The 18,076-nt window shown below is 43.6% G+C and overlaps 1 protein-coding gene across 2 annotated transcripts in view; it reads right to left on the bottom strand.

The window, feature by feature from the left end:
• Positions 1-14,897, bottom strand: part of GPRIN1 (G protein regulated inducer of neurite outgrowth 1) — a 41,777-nt gene extending 26,880 nt beyond the window's left edge. Inside the window, exon 1 of one of the 2 annotated variants that reach the window (XM_083182143.1) lies at positions 14,740-14,897. In XM_083182143.1, the coding sequence (XP_083038269.1) occupies positions 14,740-14,850 (111 nt within the window). In that variant the 5' untranslated portion in view covers positions 14,851-14,897. Of the gene's footprint in view, positions 1-14,608; positions 14,708-14,739 lie in introns of those variants that run through there. The other variant, XM_083182144.1, reaches the window with a different exon arrangement.
• Positions 14,898-18,076: the final 3,179 nt, after the last annotated feature.

The following is an 18,076-nucleotide window of genomic DNA, read 5'->3' as shown; positions in this document are numbered from 1 at the left end:
CCCCCTCGCCGGCCGCATTGAATACGGGCCATAAACTTATTTGAGATAATCAATAAATGCAGACCGTGTATCCATGTAGATGTTGACTGAATCCAATCATGTGTGCTGTTATTGGATCTGTCTACTTGACATGTGTCTAAGCACCTTAGCGCACTAATGCACAGATATGCACAGATATCAGATGAGAAAAACTAGACTCTTGGGAAAACTGGGACATTTAAGAGCCCCAGGCATGCAACATGCATGTGAACTAATTGTGACGCACCCATCTAGCATTTGTATTTTAAACATATTCAGATATAAATAACAGTAACCACATTCAAATATATCTTAGAGAACCTAAAACTATATATTAAACTCAATAATCTATGTGGCTGCAGTACCCACATCCATCTACTTGTGAAAGTAGCTGACATCACTATCAGTGTGCCTTCCAAAATTAGTCAGATCTCCACATAGCCTACAAGTCCGCCTATATCCACACGTCATGCCTTCAGATCACAGCCTAGCTACAGTACATGTGCCTATCACTTCTCAGTTCCATCTATTCAGCCTCTAGCCTGAGATGTGTATACAGTAACTCATCCATCATCCATAGTTGGTCCTATTTTCCTCTGCAATGAATGAATGCAACTCTAGTTCAGCCCTGCACATGGTCATGCTCCCCTTGCATATTTGCTAGGAGTCTCATAAACTTTGGGAAATATTCCAAAACTCCAGGGAAAGAAGACCACCTTCCTGGGTCCTGCTTCTCTTTCTTAAAAATGGTTCTAATGAAGCAATTCCCTAAAAATGGTGCCTTATCCTAACCATCCCATTCCGCAGTCCAACCCTCCACTAAGTGCCAAACACTGACGATCCCTTCCTGCAGCCAAATCCAAACCACCCCATGTACCTAGCCCTAACCTCCGCCATAACTCTAACCTTCTAACTCTCCCCTCCGGCAGCCTAAACTTAACCCTCCTCAAAGTGCCTTACCCTAATCATTCCCTTCCACAGGCCAATCCTCCACCAAGTGCCTAACGTTAACAGTCCCCTCCTAAACAAAGTGCTTTAATTGTTTGTGCAAGGTTATTTTACAGCAATACAGGATGGGGAGAGGGTACATTGTCATATGGGCTATGTGCTGTGCACACCATGGAACCACAGTACGGACTTGAATAATACAGCAAATAGAAGCTTATGGAGAACTTAAATACAAAAATACAAACAAAAAAAGCAACAGAAGCTGTCCAAAAGGCTAAAAGCTACTGCAGAAAAGTACCAGAAAATGGGGGAGATTCAGAATCTGGGGTGCATTGGCATGTTACAGTAAAGTTGAGCTCCACCAGAAGTGCCTAAATCACAGCACATAGGGCCCAATTCATACTTGAATGGTATTTCCATGTTCACACATTTGACAGATTATTGTGGTCTGTGTATGCGTTCCAGGTGTTCTGATTTAAAATGCATTTTGCGGACACATTTAGAATTCCTTTGCTAGTGATGGACAAGTGGCAACCTTTTAGAGTGGGCCACAGAAGTGCGGAATTCCCTTTTCTGTGATTTCCGCACATGCATGAGTCCTGAAACTATGATCACAGAAGATTGCCGTTTCAGTGCTGGAGAGGGGTGGTGAAGCGAGGGCAGACTGGTGATTGGAGAAGTGGTCCGGACAGCCGTCCGCTCAGGGGGAGGGCCAAAATGGTTGCGACTCAGAAAATGGCCAGCATGCGCCTGGCTTCGCCAGTAAGCTGCTCCCCATCAAATGATTTTTCCATTGGGTACCTGTCATCACATGCTCAGAGTAGAGACTTACTGGGCAGCTGTGATTAAAAAAAGCAGATAGCTGACGTCACACACCCTCACCTAAAACACTTGGGCACGTCTGTGTTTTCCCTGTCACTCCTGGAGGTTTTTCTGTCACGCCTAACAGATTTCGTAGCACTCCCATGAAATGGCCGGTTACACTTTCAGATACCTTTCCTGCCAATCACCTTGCGTACGGCCACCAATCAAAAAAGTAGCAGGCTTTCACCGCAAGACAGCCTCGCTCATGTGTACTAAGGGGTGTACGCATGCACAGTCTATGGATAATCCACCACCGTGCAAATTTTGCGTCCATGTGATCAGGTCTGAATTACCCCCCCATGATCCCAAACACAAGACCACAGCAATGCTATTGGTAGTTTTGTTGTCGGACCACAAATAGGTGTATGTTCTGTGACAGCCAAGTCAAAGTTGTTCTCCGCTACAGCAGCCACCGCCTATCAGTGTCGAGTGAGCAGTGGCAGAGATGACAACGCTGTACCAGGTGAGTATGTGTGATTGAATTTTAAGTGTAAAAGGGGGTGTCTATTAAAGTTACATTTCTGTGTGTCGTTATTTACAAATTATTTTGAGGGTGAACTACCAGCGGTCATATTAATGTTTTCTTTTTTACAGACATCAGCCCAGCGTCCACCGCCCTGGGACAGCACCGGCCTTCTGCCCTGGATGGGGGACCCCCCTTTAATAGAGGGTTCACTCCCTCCCAGACACCGTCCAGGGCTGACCATCTATGGTGCTCATGGTACTGCTGGGGGACTTCTATAAAAGTGTTCCTCGGCTGTGGCATGACATCGCTGGCTGTTGGAGCCCGGTGCTAGTTCCAAAATACGGAGGACCCCCAGTTTTATTGTCCCTAATAGGACCAGGACCGGTCCAAGAGCATGGGGCTGGTTTCAGAAATACGGAGATTCCTATGCTTTTTATCCCCCATATTTAGAACCAGGATAGGCTCAATGAGTCCTGGGTTGGTTTGGCTCAGGAGGGGGGACCCCACACCATTTTCTTTTTACATTTTCACTTTTACAAACTCGCCAAAGCCGCTTGCTCCCATAGTTTTCACATGTGCATAGGAGCGTATGCACAATCCACGAAAATCGTGGATGGAGACGAATGGGTCTAAATCTGACCCTTAGTGTAACAGAGAACTGATGTATTTAACCATATGGGGTACTGTAAAATAGGGAGATGCACTTAGCATTGAAGAGTGAGAAAGTGGAGAGAAATAAAGTACCAGCTAATCAACTGCCAACTGCCATGTTACAGGGTGTATTTAAAAAATGACAGTTGGGAGTAGATTGGTTCTGCGTTTATGAATGATTACACAATGATAGAACTTGGCCGTATATGGCCATAAAGTTGTATGTGTTCGACAAATTTACAATCATTCGTACTGCTGGATTCGGCTATGAATTCAGCCGTAAATGTGAATGGAATATAAAAATAATTTTCCTGGCGGACTTGGCTGAAGCCTGCACAGATCAGTCAGATTCATGCGATGCTTCTCAGTGTAAAAATATGAACATTAAATCATTTAAAAAAACAGCGTGTGGTCCCCCCGTCCGGCTATAACCAGCCTCGGACCCTGGTTGCAGAAATACAGAGGAAAAATCAAGTGGAGTCCTCCTGTATTTCTATAACCAGCATCAGGCTCTTGGCCCAGTCCTGGTTCCCATAAAATGGAGGACAAAAGGAGCAGGGGTCCCCCATATTTCAGCAACCAACACCAGGCTCAAACAGCCAGCGGTGTCTTGCCACAGCTGGGGGACACTTTTGACTCAAGCTCCCCGGCCAAGGCATGATCATTGTGGCTGGTCAGCCTGGGGGAGTGGGGACCCTGCAAAAAAAGGGGAGGCAGCCTCTGGGCGGTGGGCTGATGCCAGTAAAAGTGTAAAAAATAGAATAAACTATTGTTTTCTGCTGTAGAACTACAAGTCCCATCAAGCAGGGCATTATTGGGTCTTGTAGTTCTACAACAGAACCAATAGGCCAAGAAATAACACTGACACCAAGAAAAATAAAACTTTAATACACACCCCACACATCCATACTTACCTATAGGGTCCACCATAGGCTGGTCCTCTTCTCCAGTTGATTCCATAGGGTACATGTGAAAAAATATATACTCCTCTGGCGCAGATCGCATCCTCTTCGTTCCATAGTAGGCATCCACGTCTGTAAAAAATATCAAACCGCTGACCTGATTCCAAGCGAACCTTAGGAGCTGCAAGTGTGTTGACACTTTCAGCTCCTCCCCGAGAATGAGGGAATCACCGGTAATGCCATTCACTGGCTCCTCCCTCAGCCAATCAGGAGTGGGCTCTGGGAGAGCTCCGCACCTGATTGGCTTTGCGTGGCTCCATAGACGCCCATGTTATGAGTTTGACATTGGCGTCTATGGGTGGTTCTTACCGTAGACGTCCATGTTATATATCTACCTTGATTTCCATTAAATATCCATTTTTATAAATGAATTTATATCTGGTAGAGCTAGAGATTACATGTCAGAATCTTGAACCCTGAGACATTGGTTATATATGGAGATAGAACTGTTTGGAACTTTGCATTCCTCTTCTAGTCGTACCTTTAATCTTTTTGCGACTTTGCACGAAATGCAAAGTTCCATTTCCTAAGCAGATACAGCCGCAGTCACATAGACATGCTGCATATCATTTAAATCAACAGAAGCTTCTGTTTTGCAAATAAGACACATTTCAACTGAAAATGTAGTATGCAAAGACAGTGTTACAGAGTCATATGGTGCTCACTCGCTATTTATGTCTTGTATCACATGAAGGATAGATGTATATGGACACATCTATGGCATGCTAACCTCTGCAATCCTGTGGCTACCCTGCCTCCCACATTGCTACTGCTAATAACTCTCACTGCCAGGTGAATAAATGACATGCGTTTGTCCATGGTATCTTTCCATAGCACAGGGAGAGGTTGCATGCAGCCCAGTATTTCCTTTAGTGCATGGCATGGCATGAGTGCTCCTCTCTCCCCCTGAACGACCACACATTTTGAGTTGGGTTCTGCACATGAAAAAAAAAAAATCTTGTTGCGTCAGCCCCAAATGAAGATAGATAGCGGACATGCCCTTTTAACTTCTACATATTGTATTTTATATTTCTTATATTTGTTAGGGGCCTGCATCATAAAAAGTAGTAACAGGACATTCACTGACTGTGAATGTCAACCTTGTGCACATCAAACATATCGACTGTCGACATATACAATGTCAATCCTTTGAACCAACTGCTTTCCTGTGCTAGGGCTGGATGGGAATCGGCATGGAGCCATGACCTCCACTATCCGTGGGCTGAATTTCCCATGCCAGAAGAAAGCTGAGTACACACTGGGTGATATATCATTAACAATATGCATAATACTGATACCGTTAATGATACATCGCAAACATCTGCCAGTGTGTACGTTCAATATCGCTAATGAAGAGCGGGAGCACACATCGTTAACGACTCCCCCCTGACACCTGTACATGCAGCTCAACCTGACAATATTATCAGTGACTGCATGGGCGGAGCATGTCTACAGCTAAAATTGGATTTGAAAGTTATGGGATTAAACTAAAAAAAGCTTTCAGATCTTGGTGGTCAGTGACAAGCTTAGCAGAAGAGACTAGACACAGCTCTGGCGTGAGGCAGATCACAAATGTTTAGGATTATCCCTCTAAAGGAACAATAGATGTCAGGTCAAAAGAACAGGGGCTTCACTACCAATAGCTCTTTTCTCACACAACAGTAGTGCTGTGTACACACGGTACAATCCAGCATGAAACTTTGACTATATAGATAAAATCGCATGCAGATCGCAAGCAGATCGTATGCAGATCGCACAGGTTTTTTACCTTGCGATCTCGATGCGCGCTCCCGAGACAGCACAAATCGAAACCCAGATAGACAGTGCAGCAATGACTATATAGTTCAAATCGAATGTAGATAGCAAGAATTGTATGTAAAAAGTAGAGGTATGGTGTATACACACGGTGAGATTCCCTTGCTATTCGACTTAATGGTGTGTACACACTTGTACAATGCATGCCTCCCAACATGACCCTCTCCAGGAGGGACACAATGCTCTGCTCCTGCACTTTCCTCTTAATGTATGATTGCCATCACCTGTTCACACAGGTTAATTGATAAGAAAGGTGCTTCAACACAGGTAATGGCAATCATAAATTAAGGAAAAGCCCAGAAACAGAGCAATGTGTCCCTCCTGGAGAGGGTCGTGTTGGGAGATGTGCAATGTTCATGAGATTTTGACTATATAGTCAAAATCTCATCTCGATTGCATGTAGATCGCACAGGTTTTAAACCCTTGAGATCCTGATGCGATCCCAATGCGCGTTCCCGTATAGCAGCCAGAAAGTCTTGGCTGCATAGACTATATAGTGCAGATCTGCACTATATAGTCTAAATTGTACAAGTGTGTGCACACCTCTGTACTTTTTACATACAGTTCATGCTATCTACATTAGATTTGCACTATATAGTCATTGCTTCCCTGTCTTTCTGGGTTTCGATTTGTGCTGTCACGGGAGCGCGCATCAGGATTGCAAGGTAAAAAAACTTGTGCGATCTGCATATGATCTGCAGGCAATTTTGACTATATAGTTAAAATCTCATGCTGGATTGTACCTTGTGTACACAGCATTAACAAAGATTGTATAGCAGTCGAATCTTAAGTCGAATGGCAAGGGAATCTCACCGTGTGTACACACCATAAGATTCCAGATATGATTTTCATCCTGATTGCATTTGTATGTCCGTTTTGCATGTCTACCTTTGAAATGCCTTGAATGCACAATGGAATCGATGATTGTTAACTATCGCTACACGTGGAGGCTGCCACCTTTTCAAAATAAAGAATTTATAATAAAAAAAAAAAGAACAGGGGCTTTCACCTAAATCCCCCTGATTATATTGATAGATCGTCCACCCATATTATACATTATAAAGACGAAACACAGTTGTTTACTGCATTCATAAAATGGAAAATGCACACAGTGGATGTGCATGCTTTGTAAATACTATACATTAATTAATTACCTATTAAGAGCTCCTGAAGTCAATGCTTATAGGATTTTAATGTGTATCTATTTCAGAAGGCCATGTAACTCAATGCGGCATAATGCCAGCAATACAATTCGCCAAGTCTGTGTGGTTCACTTAATGTATCCAGGACATCAATCAGATGTCAAGTAAATGACCGTTAACCGTAAGAAAAATAAAGTCATGCTTATTACAGAGATTCAATTTTTAATACAATACGCCCTTTATTTTTACACCCTATACCAAATCCTATTTATTCATAATTGGGGCGGGTTCTTACAAACTTACAGCGCAGTTACTCAAATCAGCAATTGACTGACTTATCCACTTGTGTACACAGACAGTAAAGTTCTGCCAAAGAATCCCTGGCCAAACTGGATAAGATTCATCTGTTTGTCAGTTTGGTCAAGCAGACAGATTTCTTCTGGTGTCAGAGAGAGTCTAAAGGTGCCATACACTGAGGCGATTTGGTCTGATTTCGGCCGATTGCAACCAATTGGCCCGCTAAATCGGACCAAATCACCTCTCTCCGGCATGCAGTCGAGTCCAATGCGCGGTCCTATGCGCATTGGACCCGACCAGGTGGTCGGACCGGCTGGCCGTCCGACCACCCATTCTGGGACCTCCCTACAGGCGGCAAGGCGGCGGGAAGCAAGGACATATGCGATCCATCACAATGGATAGCATGTGTCCCTGCCGCCGGGAAGGTCCCGGCGGGTTGCAGGGTATCGGGTGTCCGAACACTGCTGCGAGACGTCGCAGCAGTGTATGGGCACCTTAAGCAAGTCTCCAACCATCAGATCTTCATACTTTGGAACCACATTCAGGAGAGATCTATCAAAAGGGATGACTGAAAAAGCTGAGGGGAAAGGGGGAGGTTTACTTAAGAATCGTTGTTTAGGTCGACAACACCAAGGTCGACCACTTATCGGTCGAAGGCGTCTAGTACTATATGCCTGTACTTGTTCCTCTGCATTCATATAGAAATTGACAGAAGGTAAGTATCGATGGGAATCTGGTCAACAGTAGCAAGGTCAAAAAAAAAATGTATCTATTTTTTTGGTGCCAAATGTCAGAGGGGTGCCCGTGGACACTGTATATGTGCACAGTGTCCCCTTGCATGGCTCTCTACGCTCGTCATGCTTCGGGCACACTATTGCATTCTTGCTCTATGTCCACTTGGATAGTAGAGTAGGAACCAAGAAAAAAAAACCATGTCGACCTTGCTGTCAACCAGGTTCTTTCTGTCGATCTCCCATCACTGTCTATCTAAACATGGACATCCAAGTATAGGCGTCTATCTATGACGTCATCGACCTCTAGTGATCCACCATGGTATTGCCTGAGCAAGACCACATTGATCCGTCATCCGGATACTGGAGGGAAGAGGGTGTATATTAGATTGTGCATACACATACCTCAAAACATGGCGCATTCCTGGAGGAACAAATGCTCTCCACTTGGACTTTCAACTGGGAATGTCAAAATAGGTGATTTTGTAATCATAAATAAAGACGTAAGTACAGGTAGAGGGCATCTTGTCCCGCCTGGATGGGTCATGTTGTGGGGCATCAATTATGTATATTTAATTTAAACCACTGGAGTACAGTATATTATATTTTAAACCCCCTTTGTGCTTGGAGAGCGATAAAGTGGAGAAGTTGCAACCAATCAGCTTCTGTGCTAGATAAATGGCAGTTACAAGCTGATTGGTTTCTATGTTCAAATTCTCCACTCTCTCTCTCTCTCTCTCTCTACAAGACTTAGAACATCTCCCCCTCACTGTGATAATGAGGAGCCAACTGCTCGATATGGTGGCAGATATTACAGCATGTGTAAGCTGCATTATGAAAGCAAGGGCTCTATTTATCAAGATGGCTTATTTACTGCTACATTCAATGTAACAAAGGGTTAACATGAGACACATGTTATATACCAGTAACCAGTTATTTATATAACATATGCAGGATTCCCGTCAGATTAAATAACTATGTGCATGTGTGAACGTCAGCCGCACAGAGGAGGAGCAGAGGAGGAGCTCCGTACAGAAGGCAGATTACATGAGTAATAAAAGGTATCAATAAACCAAACGAGAGGAACTGCCAGACTAAATTGGTAAATACATACCCAAATATCTCACTGGTTTCTATGGGTAACATGTAAGGCTGTTGATTATAGACGTGTCAGAAATCGTCAAGGTTGTAGCCTCAAACCCAGGCTGGATAAACTTAATTAGAGAGGTATAGGAATGATAATCGCATTAAGACCCACTTATCATGCCATGAAAATTAAACTTAACACAAGACGACATGGATCATTGTTGCCGCATGAGTAAACAAAGACGGATATATTTAGGACCGATATATACAAATCACTCAACATGTTCATTCTCCAAACCTTTGCTTTGTTTCTTTCAGATGATAAACAAACAGTAGATCAATTTTATTCACTATAATACATATGTCAGTGACATTTCCATCCATAAAAGACCATTTATCGAGCCTTCATCTTCAGAAAGGTCCTTTACGGAATCAAATGTTGCTAATGATTTCAGGATACATTCTTCATGATGCTGGGTTTGGGGCTTGTTCATGTATTTGGGAGCATCTGGTGGAACACTGTGGTGACTTGCACTCCTTCATGGACATCTCATGGTTCTAGAGTACTAATTAACTTTTTGTTCTGTAACTTCAGGTAATTAGTCAGAGATGCAAGACCCATATGCTGAACTGGACAGTCTGCTCTCAGAACTGCCTGCAATGAACATGAGAGATACACTTATTGTGCGCCACCTAAACCAATAACCAGCTAGACTCTTGCTACAGTATAATTTTTCTATTGCATTATAGAAAATGATAGACAATTATAGAAGATGATAGACCTCAGTCTCGGGTAATTGTGGGGTTGAGGTGAGGTATGAAAGCACCAAGGCTTATAACCCAGGTCGACCAACTCAGCAATTTGGCCCGGGTTATAAGGGTTAAACCGGGTCATCCTCTGTATAATGGGCGACCAGGGTCGGACTCAGAGTCAAAATCACGTGTCTGGTCCAGCATTGTGATGGAAAAGGGTATTAGTATGTCTACCCCCTAAGTGTACAGTAAATGTCACAATAGGACCACTGAAAGCTTATATAGGCATACAACCCCTATCCCAATGGCTAATGGTATTGCATGCTTGTATATCAATCAGACCTAATATATCTTTGCTATACAACAACAATAAGGACTTGTGCACTATGGCCCTTATTCAGATCTGATCGCAGTACAAATTTGTTTGGAAAATGGGCAAATCCATGTGCACTGCAGGTGGGGCAGATGTAACATCTATAGAGAGAGTTAAGGTCCATACACACTGGGCGACTATGCCCAGCGTGTATGGACAGCAATGACCACTGTCATCGCTGCGGGGAAAGCCGCTCAGTGCATACACACTGAGAGGCTTTCCCCCTGCCCGGCGCCGATGAAGGGGGGGAGGACGGCGTTGCATAGCGGAGCGCTATGCAAAGCCGTCCTGAAAGGTATAACCAGCAGATGAGCGGCTTTCCCGGCGATGTTGCTCACCGCTCAAACCTGCTGTTTTCAGCGGCTTTCAGCTCAAAGTCGCCCAGTGTGTATGGGCCTTTAGATTTGTGTGACTTACTTTGTTTTTGTGCAGGGTAAATACTGGCTGCATTATTTTTACACTGCAATTAAGATTTCAGTTTCAACACACCCCACCCAAATTTTACTCTCTCTTCACGTTACATCTGCCCCACCTGCAGTGCACATGGTTTTGCCCATTTTCAAACAAATTTGTACTGCGGTCAGATCTGAATAAGGGCCTATGAATGTTCTAAATAACATCCATATAGAAACAAGGACTTATAGGGAAAAATGTTACAAAATTTTGAGCATTCAAAGTAATAGGCACCCATCAGAGCAATCCAATAGTTGCTTTAAATAGGTGCCTATTACTTTGTGGGCACCCAAAATACATGAATTTAAGCATTAAATAGTTGTTATTCCCATCAAAAGTCCTGATTAGTTTCGGTGCCTAAACCACAGTCTTTTTGCATATTTCTACTTGCCACCACAGAAGGCAGTGAATTTTTTTTTTCCTTGAATTGGCCCATTTGTGCACTTTAGTGATAGGCATTGTTCCTAATCCCCAGACAAAGCCAGGATTTTGGTTTGAAAGGAGGTATAAATGTGTAGCTACTGTACATATCCTATGGTGAGATATCTCACTTTCAGCAGGGAATCTCACTGACACATCATGCAGGCATCCACATGAAACATGAAAGAATTAGCATCAACCACAATAGTCTGGTGAAAAATATACTGAGGGGGGTTAGCTCTGAATAGCAGAGGTGCTGACATTTTATCTGCTTTGTGTTAGTAAGATGGCTGTTATTAAAATATTGCAAAGGATCCTTTGCACCACACAACGTATTACATGATTAGGCTCTGAATTGGCACTTTGCGAAAGCAACTCATTTACCTCTTGTGCTGAAAGATAGATTTCATGTTGCATACTTCCGGCTACACATTGGGGGTTATTCAGACCTGATCGCAAAGTATCTTTTGTGGCATATTAGGAATTGATTGCAAAAGCTAAATCTTTATCAAATGGACAACAAATGTAACATTGCAGAGAGAGTCGATCAGTCTTGCTATTCGATCACGATCAGATCGCATCGGGATCGAATCGCACAGCAAGCCACCCTACATCCATGCGATTTGGACGATATACTGTAGTGCAGATCTGCACTATATAGTCATTGCAGCCCTGTCTATCTGGGTTTCGATATGTGCTGCCACGGGAGCGCGCATCGGGATCGCAAGGTAAAAAACCTGTGCAATCTGCACGCGATCCCGATGTTTTTTTGACTATATACCGTGTGTACACACCATAAGATTTGAGTGGGGTGTGTGCAACTGAAATCTAAATTACAGGGGGCCTACACAAATAGCGACATGTGCCATCTAGTCAATTTAAGTCAGATCATTTAGAAAATGACACAAAATCACTACATGTGTAGGCCCCATAAAAATAAAGCGGACAGTATTTACCCCGCACACAATCAAAATAACTCGCCTAAATTGAAAGCTCCGTACAAACACAGTGATTGGTCGCTCAGCGATAAATCACTCAGCTGATGAAAATGAGACACTCTGCCGGGAGAAGCCGCTGGTCGCAGGAGCATGCACTGCAGGACTGGTAGCGGGAGTGTGCTCCCGGTGACCGTCACCCTATACACTCGGAGATATGGTCGCTCAGCAACCATATCTCTGGCGATTTTGGCTGAAATCAACCCTTGTGTACGGGGCTTTACTCTCTCTGCACATGATACATTTGCCCCACCTGCAGTGCACATGGTTTTGTCCATTTGCTAAAAAAGCAACTTTACTAACACATCTGAATAACCCCCAATGTCTGCAATTACATCTACCACCTGAGTATGCAAAGTGCGATGCCCTCTTATAATGTCACACTGCATATCCTCCTAATACGATGTCACATTGCACCTGTGTTTAACATTAAAAACACTACAAATAGAATGACATAATGAGCTTGCCAATAAAGTGCTATAAACACTAGCATCACATAAAACATTCAGGCTCGGTATAGAAAATACCAAATGTCAAAGGAAATGTCAATGTCAAAGGAAAAATACGCTATATTGGTGATAGGGAGAGGTGTGACAACACAGCAACCAAGAATTTACTGTTTGCAGATGGAAGATTTCTAGAACATTTGTAAAGGGTAAATTTAAAAGATTGCCATATAATAAAGACATATATATGACTGCAATGTAATTCTAACATCACCATGGTATTACAATATCTAAATGTCTCTGTACCAATCTTCTTATTTTAGTTTCCAGTGCACAGGAGATAAGATCGGTGCTGGCTTGTGGCTAAAATTATTTATAAAATGCCTTTTCATTTCACATTATCTCATTTACAAGATTGAGGGGGTTATTTATTTATCAAGCTTAAAGAGAGAAGAACCTGTGAGAGGTAAAGTACCAACCATCAGCTCCTGTCATTTTTCAAATGGAGGGCTAGATGTACTAAGCTTGAAAAGTGATAAAATGGAGAGTGATAAACAACTAACCACTATGCTCCCAACTGCCATGTCATGGGCCGTGTTTGAAAAATGACAGGTAGGAGCTGATTGGTTGGTGGTTTATCACTCTCCATTTTATCACTTTTCAAGGCTTAGTGCCTCTCACCCACAGCCTGTGAAATGTAAGATAGAGGATGCTTGGCTAGTACTTTATCTCTCACAATTTTATTACTGCCTCTGCTTTGACGAATATCCCTTTAAATCCATATTTCAACAAATTATTTTTTATTTCAAGAGGAAACCATTTTAAACTGTAATAGTTTTTAACTGTAATCTTTTTCTCAGGATCACACTTGTCTTTTAAATATTGTGCATCCTTTCACCTGTTTTACAACCTGAAGATGTATGGCAGACAGAATCCCACGAGTGCCTATACCTTAACAAATATACCTTAACAAATAAACAGCCCTCAGTGACTGTCGCATTTACTGTATATGAAATAAATAAATGCATTTATTATGGAACCATGATTTGTTCTGAGATTAGAAACTCTGGGAAAATAGAAAATAGATTGTGAATTCTGATTTTTCTTTTTTAAAGAGATGAAAGTAACACATGGTATAAAAACACAAAGACTAAATACAGGATAGAGAGAGAGAGAGCGAGAGTGAGTGAGAGAGAGAGAGAGAGAGAGAGAGAGAGAGAGAGAGAGAGAGAGAGAGGAAGCAGGGTGGCAGGCCAGTCGTATCCTAGGAAACGCACACATCTAGCTGCATGCAATACTTAGAAATGGAATCCCCTCTGTTATAATGCTACAGCAGCACACAAATGCTGAAACCACAGATGTAGCCATACTGGGTTGCATTGACTACAACACTCTTCCACATGAAAGAGAATATGAATGAAATAGCTTGCCTTAATTACCTGACCTCATACAATGACTTACCTAAAAATGACAACTGACATGAGTAGACGATGTACTGTAAGTGACAAATGAAAAGGAGCTGTCACTCCTAGTCCAGAGCTTACTACAATAATGTTCAGGTGCCAGATCAGAGCCTGAGTTTAGCTGTTCCCTTCAGCACAGATTGAGGACCTGATTTATCCACTTATCATGAAACATCTGATTAACAACTTAAATGCTGTAATACAATTGCTATGCATTGTATTCATATAACAAAGAACGGTCACTATGCAGAGGGGATTGATCCTGGTGTTGTGACCATCAGTGTACATGTGCGCGTTTATAGTAGCATGCAACATGGTACTGGGCTTTAAGGGGTTCATGTATGAGGGTTTTGTTTTGGTTTTTACTGTTTTTTGGTGTAAAAGTTAGGGCGGACTGCTTTAAGTAAAGATGGAAAAAAAAACATTTGCGAACATACAGAGACCAGAGACTATGGTAACATTGCGTCATATTATAAACCTGCCACATTCAAAGCTTACTATCAAACACGTGCTGCCCTCACAGGTGACAGGAGTCACTCTCTCACCACCACGACCAATTGCCCCTCACAGATGACAGGGGTGACCCTCTCACCACCAGCAATTGCCCTCACAGGTGGCAGGACTCACCCTCTCACCACCTGCAACAACCTGCGTTGGAGACAAGTCCACCACGTTGAAGAACAGTCACAGTGACTGCACACACAAAGCCAATACAGGGAGAATACCTTTAAAGGGCTGCCAGCGCCGACTGGGTGCTCAGAGTCACTGTGTGGAGCGAAGAGGGACATGAGACAGGAGGAGCTGGGGAAACAGGTAACACAAAGCTCCGGAGTGATGGCAATAATAATGCAATTACCTGGCTGAGTCCCACAGATCGCCCTCTTCTGCCTGAGAAGCTTTCTCCTGCTCGCACTGGTGCTACCCGTAGCTGCTGCTTGTTGCAGTCAGGCTCTGCCAGTGGGAGCATGCGTGTGGGAGGAGGAGAGAGAGAGAGAGAGAGAGAGAAACATAAGTGAATGTTTTTCTCCCATCAAATTACCGCTCATCATCATCACCACCACCATCATCATCATCAACAGCAGCAGCCGGGGAGTACAGTCACAGAGAGGCGAGAGAACGTGTAGAAGGAAGAACAGGATGTGCTTTAAGTACAAATAACATTCAAACATGGTCTGAGGGAGACAGTGGTCAGTGTCAACTAATGGCCAGGGACCTGATTTAATCCCAATGGGTGAAATTTAATAGAATGAGAGATTTCGAAAGTGAGAGATTTGGTAAGAAATCTCCAGCTTTTTTTAAAGCAGCAATCTTTTACAACCAGTTTTCTTCTGCAGTGTACTAATTGCCGCTTTAAAAAACCTGGAGATCTCTTACCACATCTCTCACTTTCTGATTCTCTCATCCTATTACATTTCACCCATATACAAAATTTTGGCTGGCCATCACGCAGCTGCCTCGGCCCTCCCCTACAATGTCATGGGTGCTGCCAAGAAATGCTGCATCGCCACCCCTCAAATGCTTTATCCCTACCCCCTCATGGCCCTCACCGGTTCTGAAACTGAGATCAATGTGATCGTAGTTTCAGGGCATGAGTATCTGCACTTTGGCGCGAGCGCATGTTCAAAAGTGCGGAAATCGACAAATTGTGATTTCTCTTTCATCCATCCTGGTGACACAGCTCAACCATGGGATGTAGGAGGGTCCGCAGCAGCCATACACCTATGCTAAAGCTTTGAGATAGGCAGGCTCCTCCCTTCTGCATCCCAGAATTCCTCAGTTAGTTTTAGGTGCGCAACGGAGTGGGTGCTATGCTGAAGCACTATATAGACAGAGGGATGAATTGGTTAGATCCCCTAGGCCATTTTCATCCCCACAACCTTTTGTTGGCTCTATCCCCCTTTCTCAGGGGGACCCTGCATTGCAGTGGCGTAACTATAGCACCGCAGCCCCCGCCACCGAGCGGGGGGGGGGGGGCGCTGTGCATATGGGGGCGCCGGGGGCTGCGGTGCTATAGTTACACCTCCCCCCAATCCCCCGCAGGCTTACCTATTTTGCTGGTCCCGGCGGCTCAGTTCTTCTGCTGAGGACCACCACAAAATGGCCACCCCCATATAGCACACAGTTCTCTGAAACTGTCTGCTGTATGGGGGCGGCCATTTTGTGGTGGTACTCATCAGAAGAACGGAGCCTCCGGGACCAGCGCGAAAGGTAAGGCTGCGGGGGATTGGGGGGGGCACCCAAAACGTAGCTACGCCGCTGCTGCATTGGTACAGGCTATGCAGGACACTGCTCAGAGTGTGCACAAAATTAATACCTTTATGGAGCACAGGGGGGGGGGGGGGGGGGTCCCCAGGCCAAAGTATTCACCCTGTCACTGAGGCCAGGCAGGGACCCTGGGGGAGTGGTGATCCACCAATGAATTAACCCTGCCCAGCCTGAAGCCTGGGGCTGTCCCTGGTGCCCAGCTCTGATTCCAGTGTAAAAATAATAATTATTAAGTGTTGGGAACTGCTGTGGAGTCTCAGCATACCTCCCCAGGATACTGGAATATGGAGAACCACAAGTCCCAGCATGCAGGGAATTAATGGGCATGCTGGGACTCTTAGCAGAATAGCCCATAAACACACACAAACACCTATTCTTATAGTAGGGGTTAGGTGGTATAGGTGCACACTATAGACTGTGAGTTCACAAGCAGCTCTCTGCTGGCCAGAAGGAAGAGCAACACCCTCTCCTTAGATTCTCTAAAGGCACAAGGGTGGACAGCAGAGTGGCGCACAGAACTCGCAGATGATATGTTTGAAGAAATCTGAACCCATATGAGGGAATATATTTACCAGATAAAATGAATTTTATTCACTTTAAAAACAGTTTTTAAAAACACTGCACATAAGGTTCCAGTGCAGAGCAGTAAAAACAGTTCAAGAGGTACAAAGGAATGCACAATATAAAGTGCACATGCAGACAGTAAACAATTCAAGCATAACATGCACAGGAACATGTATTTAAAAAAACGGGGGTGTTCTCACGTTTATCTCACCATTTATGCGAGGTGCGGTGAGCTAGGTGGTTGTAGATGGAAAGTCCCGGGTAGCAGTAGAAATGCACCACCGCACAGGCTGAAATAAACGTGGAATAAGATGGTGAAATAGTCTTCCCGTCAGTGTGATGGCTTCCACATAACATGTTTCGGAAGTGAATCCTTCTTCAGATGTGGATGCCAACACTGAAGGTTTGGGGTTTTTAAACCCTTTCAATTTGGGTGAAATCCCCTGCATGTGGGGACACTTCCGCATTCGCCGATGGGTGGAAGTGACATCTTGCGGTATCAGAAGGTGTAATCATCGCAGGAGAAGCCTAACGGGCAAAGTAAAGACAAATATCTTTCAGAGGTTAATAGACAACTGGAAGACCAAAACACATATAAAAAAATTAGGGAGTGACCCTACCTCTAATATGACCAAAGCTTTATATGAACTTTAAAAAAAAGCAATGGAGAAGGAAAGTATTACCAAAACAGAAATGGAATATATACATGCAGAAAATCTGTCTACACCCACCATTTATATACTCCCAAAAATGCACAAGCACCTTACTAATCCCCCTGGAAGGCCCATAATAACTGGAAGTAATAGTTTAACTTCCAATGTATCAGCATGATAGACCATCATCTCCAGCCATTGGTTAATAATACCCTGTCCCATTTGAAAGATACGGGTGACAGTCTTAGAAAACTTGAGACCTGTACATGGGAATCTTCACTTTGTTTAGCTACAGCTGATGTAAGTACACTTTAAACCATAATTGAAAGTGAAAAAGGCCTTGAGGCAGTCTCAAGGTTTTTAGATAAAAGTGGGTACTCTGAGGAACTTAAAGAATTTTTATCATAACCAACAACTACTTCTAATTTAATGGGGCATTTTATCCTCAAGTAAGGGGAACCACCATGGGCACCAGGTTCGCCACAAGGTATGCCACCTTTTTTATGGTTTATTGGGAGATAGGCAACATTGATGGACTTAGGTCATGTGGGGCAAACAGGGTGTGCTGGTGGCGTTTTATAGAGGATATCTTTTTTATCTGGGGAGGTGACAACACAAATTTGGAAACTTTTTTGTGGGGGTCTTAACAGCAATGATTTTAATATAAATCCCACTTTTACCATTAGCCAAGTAGAAATCAATTTATTGGAT

This window comes from Crinia signifera, chromosome 4 (assembly GCF_055691185.1).
Source record: "Crinia signifera chromosome 4, ASM5569118v1, whole genome shotgun sequence".
Lineage (NCBI taxonomy): Eukaryota > Metazoa > Chordata > Amphibia > Anura > Myobatrachidae > Crinia > Crinia signifera.
This window is presented reverse-complemented; position numbering and strand designations above follow the sequence as displayed.